The 14,005-nt window shown below is 53.0% G+C and overlaps 1 protein-coding gene across 1 annotated transcript in view; it reads left to right on the top strand.

The window, feature by feature from the left end:
- The window catches only part of TBCD (tubulin folding cofactor D), a 177,350-nt gene that overhangs the window by 28,087 nt on the left and 135,258 nt on the right, over nucleotides 1-14,005 (top strand). The window contains exon 7 of the mRNA XM_060081511.1: nucleotides 614-746. Coding sequence (XP_059937494.1) covers nucleotides 614-746 — 133 coding nt within the window. The remainder of the gene's footprint in view (nucleotides 1-613; nucleotides 747-14,005) is intronic.

Below are 14,005 nucleotides of genomic sequence, written 5' to 3'. Positions count from 1 at the left end.
TCTGCCCCAAGACTGCAAGCTCCCCCAGGAGGTCAGGGGCTCAGCCTGAGTCAGAGAGCTGGGGGATGGGTGTGTGCACTGGTTGGAGAGGAGTGAAGGGGGCCCGTGCTTCGGTGTGGGAGCCCGAGGGTGGCTGCCGGCCCAGACCAGTGTACAGGAGGGTGGGCGAGAGCCAGCACCCCGGGAGTGCAGCACTGAGCAGATGCCTGCGGTGGGGACGATGGGGCCGTGGACACAGCTGGAGCTCTGCATGGCGTGTGCAGCAGGCAGAGAGGACGGGGAAGGAGTCCCATGGCAGATGCAGGGAGGGAGGTCGCAGGTGGCAGCATGGGGTCCCAAGGTGAAAGGATACAGATTTGGGCCGAGGAGTGGGCGTGGGTGGGCTCAGGTGAAGGTGGTCTCATGCTACACAGGGTCTCGGGATGAGGGGGCTCAGGAGGTGGGAAGCGGGGGGGTGGGGACTGTGTGAGACCCCAGGGAGGTGGTGGTGGGAATTGCCACCTGAGAGCCAGGGTCTAAGGTTGGAGAGTGGCAGTGGGCCAGGAAAGGGTGAGCTCTTGGCAGCTGGGGCCTCGGTTGAGCTGTCTGTCACCTACCTGTCCCCTTTTGGCAGGTTTGTCACGCGGCCCGACGTTAAGCAGAAGAAGATGGCGAGTTTCCTGGACTGGAGCCTATGCGCTTTGGCCACCTCCTCCTTCCAGACCATCGAGGGGGTCATCGCCATGGACGGGATGCTGCAGGCCCTGGTAAGCACTGTCCCAGTGGTGTGGGGCGGTCAGCGGTCAGCTTGTGGGGCTGTCAGAACCCTGGGGACAAGCCCTGTTTGCCTTGTTTTCGTGGAGAAGTGGTTGGAACACAGGAGATGTTGAACCCCGACAGGACAGTGAACACGGTTTCTTTTCTCTGCTGCTCTGCACTGGGCCCTGTGACTGAGGGCTGGCCCTGCATTGTTAGCGATGGGCTTTCTGCTCTGGGGAAGGTGGTGGGCTGGTAGCCCTGCGTATCGCCGCCAGGGGGCACCAATGCCTGCAGAGCTGGAGCCAGCAGACAGGTAGGGGCGTGTCCTCCTCGAGCTGCCTGCTGCTCAGATGTGTTACAGAGAAAAATGATTGGAACCAGCTTGAAGGAAATAAGGCAGGTGATTTGAAATTTGGTCTTGTTCAGATACTCAGGGTATTTGTAACCACTGTACTGAGCGCAGACCTGGCCCCTGGCCTGAGAGCTCCCACCGCTTCCTGGCTGCCTGCTTTGCTTGTCTGGTGGTGCCTTTTCTAGGAGGAAAGATCAATTGAGTTTAATTGGTTAAACTCTGTGGGGGAGGGGAGGCTGTCACATTTGATGCTGTGGGATCAGGGCTCCCCTCCCTGGGCCTTGTGGTCCTTGCTCTTCCATTGCAGTGGGTGTGATTTCGTCCTTGCCCTTGTCTCTGAAGCTGGAGAGCTCAGGGCCCACTTTGAGGAGAGCAGGGCATTTGGACTATGTTTAAATGGTGGCGTTTGGGCTGTGACTCAGCGTGATGTCGTCTTCTTGGGTGTCATCCCATCTCCTTTCCTTGGCTGTTGCAGGTTCTGATGGGGTGTAGGAGGCGTGAGGGCCTGGGGGAACTGGGGCTGTTGGTGTGATGTCCTGGGGCGGAGGGACAGGAGGTGGGAGGATCGGAGAGGACAGTCCTCTGCCCTGCCTGCCCTGCACCTAGAATGTTCTCTCATCTGTGTCTTTTCATTTATGATGCCATTGTCTTCAGGAAGGATTGCCATTTAAATGATGAGGGTATCTCAAGACGTTTTAAAAAGAAACCTGGAAAAATAAAACATGTTCCTGTAGTCTGATGAGGTGATCTGTTTATTCATGTGTCCTTTCATTCTGTAAATAAATGTGATATGTTATACTGACAATGGCTTTTAAAAAGTTGAGATGTAATTCACATAATTCACCTTTTTAAAGTGTATAAGTGCAGTGATTATTTTGTGTTTGTACAGGGTATAATCTAATTCCAGAATACTCTCGTCACCCCTAAAGAAAACCCCACACGCGTTAGCAGTCCCTCCCTGTTCCTCACCTGCCATCCCCCAGCCCCTGGCAACCAGTGATCTACTTTCTGTCTCTCTGGGTTTGCTTATTCTGGACATTTCATACAGTGGAATCGTGTGCAATGCGACTTTTTGAGTCTGGCTTCTTTAGCATCATGTGTTCACGGTTCCTCCACGTTGTAGCCTGTGTCAGTGCTTTGTTCCTTCTTACGGTCAATACTCCACTGTATGGGAATTCTTAGTTACTCTGAATAATGCTGATCTGAAATTTTGTATATAAGTTTTTGTTTGAGCATATATTTTCAATTTCCTTGCTACCATAGTAGCAACAGGTTTTTTTTTTTAAGTTTAAAATAATTTATTTAAAATTTATTTATTTATTTTCGGCTGCTTTGGGTCTTCATTGCTGTGCACGGGCTTTCTCTAGTTGCAGCGAGCAGGGGCTACTCCTCGCTGCGGTGCGCGGGCTTCTCATTGCAGTGGCTTCTCATGTTGTGGAGCACGGGCTCTAGGCACACGGGCCTCAGCAGTTGTGGCTCACGGGCTCTAGAGGACAGGCTCCGAAGCTGTGGCGCACGGGCTTAGTTGCTCCACAGCATGTGGGATCCTCCTGGTCCAGGGCTCGAACCCGTGTCTCCTGCCTTGGCAGGCGGATTCTCAACCACTGTGCCACCAGGGAAGCCCCAGTTTAACAATAATTTAAATATTTTTTCTGTGTTTCTGAGGTTTTAAAAAAATTGTTATGGCTGGCACACCTGTGATATTGATGAACATAGGTATCAGCCTGTGCCTGTAGGTGGCTCTTGTTCCATCTGCATGTGTGGGGAGGTGCTTAAGGAGGACTTTATTGCTATGATGGGGGTCAGTGCTGGAGGTGGCTGGCCAGGAGTGATGCTGAGTGTTGACAAGCAGGGAGGGGGGGTGGTCCTGGTCACCAGGCCATTGCTGCAGGGGTCCTGGGTGGGCGGGGGAGGGAGGTAGTGCAGGGCATCCAGCCCTGGTGAAGGATGGGTGGATGCAGCCGAGATGGTTTATTTGAAAATTTGAGTGTAAGTGGATTCTTAGTTTTTTGCATGAGTCACATTGAGAAGTCTTAGGTCACAGAGAAACAAGGGTCTGACGAACACAGCCAAGCCTGTCAGTCCACTTGGCCTTGCAGGGTAGACCCGCCCAGACGCTGGTGCTGCTTCCTGACTCACTTTTGTCCTGCTGTAGACCTCCTTCCCCCAGTCTGGAATCTGTGTCCTTGACAGGCTCCTGGGGTCTCCTGCCATGCCCCCCTGGCCTGGAAGCTGCCTCTCCAGAGGCCATTGCTGTGTTCAGGTCCTGGGGGCGCCAGTGCTTTTTTGGCTTGAGAAGGTCGTGGGGCCACTTTTCTGCCCAGTTCTGCTGTGGTTGGGCCCACGGGTCCTTTTTTTTTTTTTTTTTTTTTTTTTTTAACGTTTTTGATCCTCTTACTGCTTGTCACTAGGTTGTCCCCAAGTTTTTTTAAAAATTTATTTTAATTTATTTTATTTTTGGCTATGTTGGGTTTTCATTGCTGTGTGTGGGCTTTAGTTGTGGCAAGCAGGGGCTACTTTTCATTGCGGTGTGAGGACTTCTCACTGCCGTGGCTTCTCTTGTTGCAGAGCACGGACTCTAGGCGCCTGGGCTTCAGTAGTTGTGGCTCACGGGCTCTAGAGCTGAGGCTCAGTAGTTGTGGTGCACGGGCTTAGTTGCTTTGTGGCATGTGGGATCTTCCCAGACCAGGGCTTGAACCTGTGTCCCCTGCATTGGCAGGCGGATTCTTAACCACTGCGCCACCAGGGAAACCCTGTTCCCAAGTTCTGTTCCTTCTTCCCCGGGTGGGGCACAGGCGTTGGCAAGCCCGCTGCTGCCCTCCTGCTGGCCGCTTCACTGGCCATGAGTGGGAAAGTGCTTTTTATTGGGACATCTCCCCGTTCGACACTCAGGAGGAGAGAAGGCCTCCGTTTTCTCTTCCTCCTGAGGAATAAAATGATTTTCCTAAAGGCTTAGCAAAGTTGAACCCTGTGTCCCTGCCCGCTTGTCGGCCCAGAGGAGGAAGCCCTGCGGGGCCGAGGCCCTTTGGCAGCCGCACCCCGGAGCTGCCGGGGAGATGCGCCCTCAGTGAGGGTATCACCTGGTGTAAGAGCCCTGCCAGGGGAGGGGAGGCCTGGCCCTCCCACAGCTCCCAGGGCAGGCACATCCTTCTGGAGCCTTCAGAAGCCCAGTGCTTCCTCTGGAAAACCCAGGTCTTTCTGGAATCGTGCACGTTCTTTCCTTTCCTTTTTCTGAAGGAGAAATGTGGGTTAATTGCTGCTACTGCCGCCTGGGCAGGAGGAGACCGTGTTGGTGCTGAACTCTCCCGGGCGGGAGCGGTTTCGCCACGAGCTTGTCAGACCTGAACGGGGAGGCTGGGTGTCTGCTGTGCATGATGAAACCTGCAGGTGTGCTGCGCTTCAGGATTGCGTCTGCCTCCTTCGATGCACTTGGCTTCATTCTATCCACCTGCTCATTAGTGTGGGTTAGGCGAAACAGGTGGACTCGTAACAAGTACCATCGAAACTGGCGCTTGGTTTTTATTTCCCTTGAAGCCTATTCCTCTTGCAGGGCTGATTTTTAACCCTCTGGCAGGGAAATAAGTGTTTGGCAACTTCATTTGATTGGAAGGCCTCTTTACCGTAGATCTTTGAAACACCCTTTGGTTTAGCCCCTCTTTAAGCATTAGGATTAATGGAAATCTAGGAAATTCAAGGAAGGGAAACACGATATTAAAAATGGAGGCTGGTGGTCATTTGAACTTGCTGCGCTCTGCTCACACTGGCAGGCATGCCGTCTCCGCTCCGGCTCCTCAGACTGGAGACTGACTGACAGGTGGCTCTGTGCGCCTCCCGAGGGCGGGCAGCGGACGGGGGCACGCCGTTCTGTTCGCCAGCTGCTGGGGTTGTCCCCCCTTCACAGTGAGGGTTCTTCTGTCCGTTCTGTCGCTGTCACAAGTACACCTTGTTAAAGGGTAAAGCAGTCACAAACAAGATTAAAGAGCAGGGAAGTGAAGACGGCAGATGCCCACAGTCCCACAGCCTGAGCCCCTTGTGGGGAGGGCGGGGGCCCTGCTTTGGCATGTGGTTTAAGGACGCGGAGGAGCCTCGTGTCCAGGTCAGGGTGGCTGTCGAGCAGGTGGCCCGCACCCTCGGACGGGCAGGCCGCACCCCAGATGCGCGCCCCAGACTCCAGACGTGGTTGGCTCTGCCCCCCAGGGAGGAGCGGGTCCTACAGCAGCACCTGAGATCCCAGCGGGGGCAGCCCCTCTCCATGCCCCCGTCTGTGGAAGGGAAGCGGCAGGCCTCTGGCCTCAGAGTGTGGCGTGAGCTCGTCTCTGAACGTGAAGAGAAGGCACTTGCCCACCCAGAACATTTCTCATGTGGCTTTGATTCCTCTTCGTTCAGGATTCTTTGGAAACGGCACCCTGTGGTTTCATTAAAGTTGTTTGGCCAGAGGACAAATGAACCAAACTGGGCTTTTTAGTCATAGCACTTGCCTGGGGCAGGGTTTCCGGTGGAGGAAAACGTGGTAGAACCATTTGAATGTGACCGTTTTCAGGGTGTGCATGTTTATGTAATGTTCATGTGCTCCTGTAGGATTCAGGTGAAATAAGGCATCTTCAGTTTCCTTGGGGGTCTAAGATGTGGAGCAGCCAACTCTGAGGCTGCTTTAATCTCACGTGACTCTGTTTTATGCGTGGCGGGCTGCCCAGTGCACGGGTCTTGTTAGAACACGCACGGTGTGAGGCTTGTCTCCGTTCACTGGCGGCCTGGTTTGTACACCTGCTGTGTGATGGGGTGACGTGTCCTGCTGGACAGGTGTGTGCTTGCAGGCAGCCAGCCTGGGCCCACGCTTGCACGGGAAGGGGCTTAGCCATCGCAGTGCCTTTGCCTCTTGGATGAGAGGCAAACACAGAGCGCTGTGCTCTGTGAGACAAATGCAGACTGCCTGGCCAGTGTCCCTCCACCGTGGTGTCCCACCTCGTAGCCCCCACTTACCTGGCTGCCTGGCCACCCTCACCTTCCCTCCAGCGCAGGGGTCCCTCAGGCTCTGTCTGTGCCCGATTCTCCACTGACCTTAGTCCTGGGTTTCTGTCCTTGGTCCCAGAGCCCTGGTTCTGTGCACCTGTTGTGCTTCAGGCTCCGCAGGTCAAGGTAGCGTCTTGTGCTGTGGCCTTTCCCTCCTCCCGCTTGAGTTGCAAGTGAGACCCAGCCGCAGAGGAGAATGCTGGCCGGCGCTGTCTGTGCTCTCACAGGCTAAGTCCAGGGCCGAGCCCCAAGGTGGGGAGGTGGCTTGAGGCGTCTCTGCGGCCCTGCCCTCCTTTACTGGTCCGGTGCTCGCTGGGCTGTGCTGGCCGCTTCCCTGGCCCATCCTCCACCCCGTCCAGGGTCCTCTCGGCCATCTGCCTGCTGCTGCCCTCCCTCCATTCAGGGGCTGGCCCAGTCTGGAGGGTCCCTCTGGGCAGTGACAGCCGCCTCTGGGTGCTCTGGGTCCCATGCTGCTTTCTGCTGCCCAGGTCGCCTGCCCTGTCAGAGCCCGTCAGTGGGCTCAGCTCTGCCCATCTGGTCCCAGGCGAGGTTCTCCCTCCCTTTCCTCCTTGTGTCTCCTCTTGTCTCAGTTCCGCACAGAGCCCCCTCCTTCCCCTGGGCTTGGCATCGGAGCACGACCCCTGCCACTTCCTGCGCCCGAGCCAGCTCTTCTCGGGACGCTCCCCTGTATGTCACAGCCCCCTCCTCTGACCTCTGCTCTGGGAACTGCAGGCTTTCTGTTGCTTGTTTCTAAGTTTCTGTGGCAGGAATTGTGCCTTTTGCATCCTTTACACGTCACTTTGTTAGGCAAATAGGAGATGTATGATCAGTGTTTTTGGTACTTGTGAATCGACTGAGAATCGATTTTTATCTGAAGAATCATTAGCACTGAGTAAGTGGTCCTAACAAGGCATGTTCGGGGGGACTGGAGTCCACTGGTCTGGCTCTCCCTCCAAGGTTGTTCCTGCAGGTCTTGGCCGTCCTCAGGCTTGCTCTTCCCATAGTGGAAGTCGAGGTGGGGCAGCATCTTTGCTGCCGTTCAGACTGATTCTGACCCTTTTAAGGGAAGAGCTTTTAGCTTTTTTTGCTACATGGTGTTTGAAATTCCTGTATTAGGGGCGGTAGAAAGCCTGCTTGTGCCTGTACCTTTGTGTGGTTGCTTATGGTTTGTAGAGTCTGACCACACTCTCTTGGGGTGGGTGGGCTGCACGAGGGCCACCCCGAGTGGGCTCCCAGTCGTCCGCCCCCTGCCCTGGAAAGCTGGGCCCCTCTGAGTAGTAGGACCACAGGCAGCCCAAATGCTAGGGTCTAGGAGGGGTCATTTAAACGGGAACATCTTTTTTTTTTTTTTTTTTTCTTTTTGCGGTATGTGGGCCTCTCACTGTTGTGGCCTCTCCCGTTGCGGAGCACAGGCTCCGGATGCGCAGGCCCAGCGGCCATGGCTCACGGGCCCAGCCGCTCCGCGGCATATGGGATCCTCCCAGACCGGGGCACGAACCCGTATCCCCTGCATCGGCAGGCGGACTCTTAACCACTTGCGCCACCAGGGAGGCCCTAAACGGGAACATCTTAATGCAGCTTGTTATTAGGATCCTGACTTCCGCAGGGGCTGTTTAGAACATTTGAGGAAGCTGGGTAGATAACAAGGTGGTGGAATACGTCGTTATGAGCAGATTGACATCTGAAAACAGGTCACAGTCGTCAAGTGTCCTCGGGGCTCTTGTGCATCGCGCAGCCTCATCTTCCAGACAGGACGCAGGAAGCTGCAGTCAGGGACTGGGGCGGGCCGGGCCGTCTCCCCTCCTGTGAAGGTGTGTGTTTATGACTGGGATTTCACTGTTAGGTTAGGAAAAGATTTAACACAGAATGGGAAGATAAAACTAATGTGATTATTTTGATCATTTAAACGTTTCTTTTTGAAGTTAATTTTTATTTACATATTTATGTACTTAAAATCCTTTATAGTTTACTTGATATAAGTGTATTTTATCAGAATTGTATTTTTTCATTCTGGGTCCTAGCTGATAATAATCAGCTGTTTATCCTAGCCATTGAAAACTCAATTTCAACAACTAAAATGTTTCCACATTTGGAAGTTTTTTGTTTTCCCCTTAATGTATGCAGTCCTGAGGAAGTAAACCAGGCACCCTTTCGAGAGAACAGATGTCTTGCTTCTTCTTGGGGTGGGAGGTGCCTCTGGTTGGGCTGGCTTACCCGCTCCCCGCCTCAGGCCTGGTCCTGAGCACAGTCTGGTGGGCACGGCCTTCAGGCCAGTTGTCCTTTTGTATTTCTTAGTGCTCCCCTGTACAGTTTCAGGTTACTGTCATTTCTTGTGGGGGTGGTGGCCCTCCCCCTCCCTTTTATTTTTGCAAGCCAGTAGTCTGTGTGTGTGTGTGTGTGTGTGTGTGTGTGTGTGTGTGTCAGGGTGGGCGGGGTGGAGGGTGGTGCAGGTGGTGGGGTTCTTCTCCTCTGACCTGCAGGGAAGGGGGGCCTGGAGCGTGAGTTAAGAGAATTCGTCTGTATAGCGCCCTTGGGTGTTACTCAGAGGGCGCCAAGCTGTTGGGCTTTGTTGCCTTCCGTGGAAGGTTTGATCCTGGCTTGGCTCTGTGGCTCCAGCAAGGACCATCAGTCAAGCTCTGGAGTGGCGTCCAGCCCGAAACTGTTGTGTCAGTGCTGATGGTCCTTTCTGTTTATGTTTTGTCCCCTTTGTGCGTGCACATCCAGGCAGCTGTGATACTGGGGCGTGGTCCCCTCTGTTGCCCTGCGACAGGACTCAGGAGCACAGAACGGGGGAGCTTGCCCTGCCTGAGCCCCGTCCTGTGTGCTGGTCGGTGTGTCTGTGAGGTCACGTCTTCCTGAGGGACTGGGGATGGGGCCGTCATGCAGTGAGGTGCCCTGCAGTGCCAGTGCTCTTCAGCTCACAGGGTAGCTCTTGGGTGCCAGTAAGTGGCACCCCTGAGCCATGTGGTGGGGGCCCCTTTCTCCCAGGGCCTAGGGTGGAGCTGCTTTTCTTGCCCTTGACTCAGTGGTGCCTTCAGGGGCCTCAGACCAGCATCTCCTGCTCGGCAGCCGGGCGGACTTGCTCTCAACAGCCGACAGCCTGTGATTTACGGCTGGAGAACATGCCCTGGGGAGGGAAGCTGGTTGCACGGGGCAGAAGAGCTGGCTTGGGTGGGTAGTGACTGGAAGGTGTGGTGGTTTAGAGTGATTACTGAGAAATGCGTTTGTTTGCACTTTGTGCTGTGCTGGTTTCTAGAACAACAGGAACAGACCTGGCGGTCATCTCTCCTCAGATGGGTGTGCTATATGGTGTCGTCTCTCTGTGGTGTGATGGCTTGTACGGAATGTGTGCTTCCAGCTGGTGGTTTTCAGTTGGCTCATGTTTTATGCTTCCATGAAAAATGGGGTATGCTCCCCATTTAGTGGCTTGGCTGATGGATCCTCCTGACCATCTGAAGATGAGAGCATTTCTGTCGGCCGCTTCCTCCCGTTGCTGGGGGTCACTGTTCTCTGCACACGCCTGGTTGGACCGTGTGCTCTCAGGAGGGAAGGGCCGTGAAGACGGCCCTACTTTACGTGGAAAAATAGACCAAGAAACAAAATCAAAGCCCTGGCCCTCTGTGATTTTTGTTCCTTTTCATCCCTTTAGCCCTTCTGAGTCTGTTCATGGGAGAGTCCGTAACTCCTGTGACCTTTGCCTTTGTGCGTACAGAGCGCCCCCGCCCCTGGGAAATCCTGTGGGCTTCAAGGTCAGGAAAAGTGTAGGGATAAAAAGAACCCACCTTGAGCCCATAAAAGATGGGGTATTGGGTCCCCTCTGGTCCAGACAGTGGCCTGCAGCCTGGCCTCGGGGCTGGTCCCCTCTGTGGGGTGGGGACCATGGGGGCCTGTCACCATCTGCCTGTGCCCAGTGGCGGGCTGTGTCAGTGACAGTTGTCCTGGGAAGTCTTCACTACTCGTTCTTTTCTTTTACTTAGACTTTGTAAGGAATTTGGCAAATGAAGGATGTTCATGTGTGAGAGCATCTGGGGCCTTTCCTCGTATTTTAAATTCTTATTATTTATCAGTGAATGAGACCAAAGAGCGTTTAAGTGGTCACCAGGTGCTGTCAGTTCTGTTTCCTGCCATTGCCTGTCCAGCCTCCCTCCCCCTGCAGACCGTCTGCCCTGGTCTAGGCGCCCCTCTCAGCTTCCCGGACGTTGAGAGTGGCCTCCCCGTGTGTCCCGCACACTGCTGCCAGGGTGGTGCCTGCAGTGTGAGATTTCAGTCCCTCACACGGATCCTAAGGAGGGAGTTGTGTCTGTCGTGGACAAGCCACCCCCTAAGCCTGTGGCTTTGCACAGCAGCTGTTGTGTGTGGATTCTGTGGGTCCTGACAGGCCAGAGCATGGGCTGGCGGGGGGCGCTTGTCTCTGCCCCTTGCTGCCAAGGGCCTTGCCTGAGAAGCCCGCACTGTGTGGGTGACTAGAAGGGTTAGGCTCAGCTGGGCCTGTGGACTGTGGCTCCTGTGTGGCGCCTCTGCACGTGGCTACTGGGTTTCCAGGGGGAGCGTCCCAGGCAGAGGGTCCTGGGCTTGGCAGTCACAGTGTTGCTTCCGCCTGGCTCTGTTGCTTGAAGCAGCTGGAAGACCCCTGGCCCCAGGGAGGGAGGCATTGACCCCAGAGACCCCGGCTGTGGAGGGGAGGAGGTCAGAGAACTTGCCACATAGGGTGACCGTATGATTTTTATCCACACTGTGTATTTGAGAGTAAAAGGAGGCTCTGCTCTCTTCATAACAAAGCTGCCAGGAGTGAGGGAGGTGAACTGGCCAAGGTGCCTGTCTGACCCGATGCTCCAGTAGAAGAGTGTACCCGCGGCCCGCCTGCATGGGGTGCCCATCGGTAGACCTTGTCCCTGCGCTGAGAGCTGCTGAAGGGAAGCTTCTCGGTGAGGTTTGTTTTTGGCCCCCCCACCCCGGCACTGTTAGGCATCTCAGCGCACGTGGTGTGGACCCCATCACACCACCGGTCTGCAGGCTCTAAGTGGGTGCTTTTGGCTCCCTCCCAGGTTCCAAGTCCTCGCATGGAAGGAACCAAGTGTTTCTGCTCAGGAGTAATTGTTCTGAAAATGGATGACTTAGGTCTAAAGTATATTAAATTGGATGCATTTGAATTTACATGGAGTGAGTTAACTTTAAATTTTGTAAATGAAACCTAGGGAAGAGTTCTTAAAAGAAAATAGTTTTCGGACAAACGAAAAGAATATGTCTGTATTTACCAGGTAGGGGACAATTCTGATCTCATTGGTTAATATAATGCGTTTTATGTTCATTTGCATTTTATTCTCTGAGTGGCTCAGCGAACTGGTACCGTCACTGCTGCATGTTGTTTACTGAGGAAACTGAGATTCAGAGAGGGCGCCTTCCTGCCCCGTCTCACAGGTGGTCAGGGGTCTGGATGCTTCTCTGTGCGACATTCGTGGAGAATCCTCAGCACATTCAGTGGCTGGAGTAGGAGGAGCTCCTTCTTCTTTGAAAAATCATTTTTATTCTACACTTGGTGAAGAGATTAAGCAGTCCAGAGGCTTGGTGATGAAAACACACCAGCCCTTGTCTGCTCTTGTCAGCACAGCCCCTTCTCCTGGAGACAGCCCGCTTTGTGCTGAGGGTGAGTGCCGCTCCTTCCTCCTGCACGATGTGCTCCAGCCCATCTGCCGGCTTGCGGACGCCCCTCCTGCCACCTCCCAGCTTTGTTGACAAGGTCACTGTTTTTAGGTGCTCTGGACCTGTTTCCTCTGCCATACCCTCTCCACAGGGTCTCCTGATCCCACCCCTCTTTGTAAGAGGATGTCATGGTGCTTTTCCTCCCCTGCTGCCTGCCTCGCCCGTTGCTTCTTCTCAGCCAGTGCCTGTGTGCATTCACTTGTACATGATACGAGTTGGCAGCATTTCCCTTCCATTCTGTATCCTTCTTTAAGTCTTGGGCTTAGAATTATTGGTTTGTAACTTTTTTTTTTTTTTGCGGTACGCGGGCCTCTCACTGTTGTGGCCTCTCCCGTTGCGGAGCACAGGCTCTGGACGCGCAGGCTCAGTGGCCATGGCTCACGGGCGTAGCCGCTTCGCGGCATGTGGGATCTTCCCAGACTGGGGCACGAACCCGTGTCCCTTGCATCGGCAGGTGGACTCTCAACCACTGCGCCACCAGGGAAGCCCCTGGTTTGTAACTTTTATAGTCAATAACATTCACGACAGGCGTTCATTTTCTGCTCTGCAGTCCCAGGGTCCTTATGAAGGAGCGTTGTGCCTGGTATTAATGTCAGATGGAGTCTACTTTCTAACATTCCCATTGATCAGAATCCTGTCTTATTTTTGTTTCTTTCATATGTGGACCACAACTTGTACAGTTTTTTTTTTTTTTTTGCGGTATGCGGGCCTCTCACTGTTGTGGCCTCCCCCGTTGCGGAGCACAGGCTCCGGACGCGCAGGCTCCGGACGCGCAGGCTCCGGACGCGCAGGCTCAGCGGCCATGGCTCACAGGCCCAGCCGCTCCGCGGCATATGGGATCCTCCCAGACCGGGGCACGAACCCGTATCCCCTGCATCGGCAGGCGGACTCTCAACCACTTGCGCCACCAGGGAGGCCCCACAACTTGTACAGTTTTGATTTTCTTGTAGTTTGCTTATCTTTTTCTTTTCTTCACTAGCCCTTAATATAGTCTAGTTCTAATTTATTTTGTTGATTGCTTAGACCTCCTTCCACCCTTCTGGAAGATTCTGCTCTGTGTTTTTGCTGACTCTATGGAGCCCCTCTGGGTCATCTGGGACAAGCTGGATCCTCCTCTTGTAGCCCCACTTCTAGTGTGGAGCACCTTCTCACCACTCCATCGAAAATTTGTTGCGATTTCTTGCTATTTATTTAGGGGAAAGCGTTCAGTCTTTTACCGTTAAGTATGATACCAGCTGTGGGTTTTCATAGATGCTCTTTATCATATTGAGGAAGATCCCTTCTATTTGTAGTTGATGGGGAGCTTTTATCATGAATGGGTATTGGATTTTGTCAGGTGCTTTTTTCGCTTTTACTGAGCTGATTGTATGTTTTTGTTCTCTATTCTGCTAATACGATGTATTATATAAATCAATTTTTGAATGTTAAACCAGCCTTGCATTCCTTGCAAATGGGGAATAAATCCCATTTGGTCATGGAGTAAAATCCATTTAATATGTTCCTGGATTCATTTTGCTAGTATTTTGTTAAGGATTAAAAAAAATATTTAATTTAATTAATTTATTTATTTTATTTGGTTGCTTCAGGTCTTAGTTGCGGCTCGCCGGCTCCTTAGTTGTGGCATGCAAACTCTTAGTTGCAGCATGCGTGTGGGATCTAGTTCCCTGACCAGGGATCGAACCCAGGCCCCCTGTGTTGGGAGTGTGGAGTCTTAACCACCGAACCACCAGGGAAATCCTAAAGATTTTTATATGTTTGTTCATGAGGGACATTGATCTGCGGTTTTCTTGTGATATCTGTGGCTTTTGTATCAGGTGAGGACGGGGAACTGTTCCTTCTCTGTTTTCTTGAAGTTTATGTAGGATGTATTTTTTCCTTAAATGTTTGCTAAAATTCATTAGTGAAGCCATGTGGGCCTGGGGTTTTCTTTATGGAAAGATTCTGAAGTACTAATTTAAATTTCTTTACATGATCCAAGCCTATTCAGATTTTCTATTTCTTAAGTCATTTTTGCTTATTTGGAATTTGTCTTGGAATTTGTTCACTTCCTTTGGGTTGTCTAATTTTTTTTTTTAATAAATATATATATATTTATTTATTTTTGGCTGCGTTGGGTCTCGTTGCTGCACGTGGGCTTTCTCTAGTTGCGGCGAGCAGGGACTACTCTTCATTGCGGTGTGCGGGCTTCTCATTGCGGTGGCTTCT

Source organism: Mesoplodon densirostris, chromosome 18 (assembly GCF_025265405.1).
Source record: "Mesoplodon densirostris isolate mMesDen1 chromosome 18, mMesDen1 primary haplotype, whole genome shotgun sequence".
In the NCBI taxonomy this organism is placed as follows: domain Eukaryota; kingdom Metazoa; phylum Chordata; class Mammalia; order Artiodactyla; family Ziphiidae; genus Mesoplodon; species Mesoplodon densirostris.
This window is presented reverse-complemented; position numbering and strand designations above follow the sequence as displayed.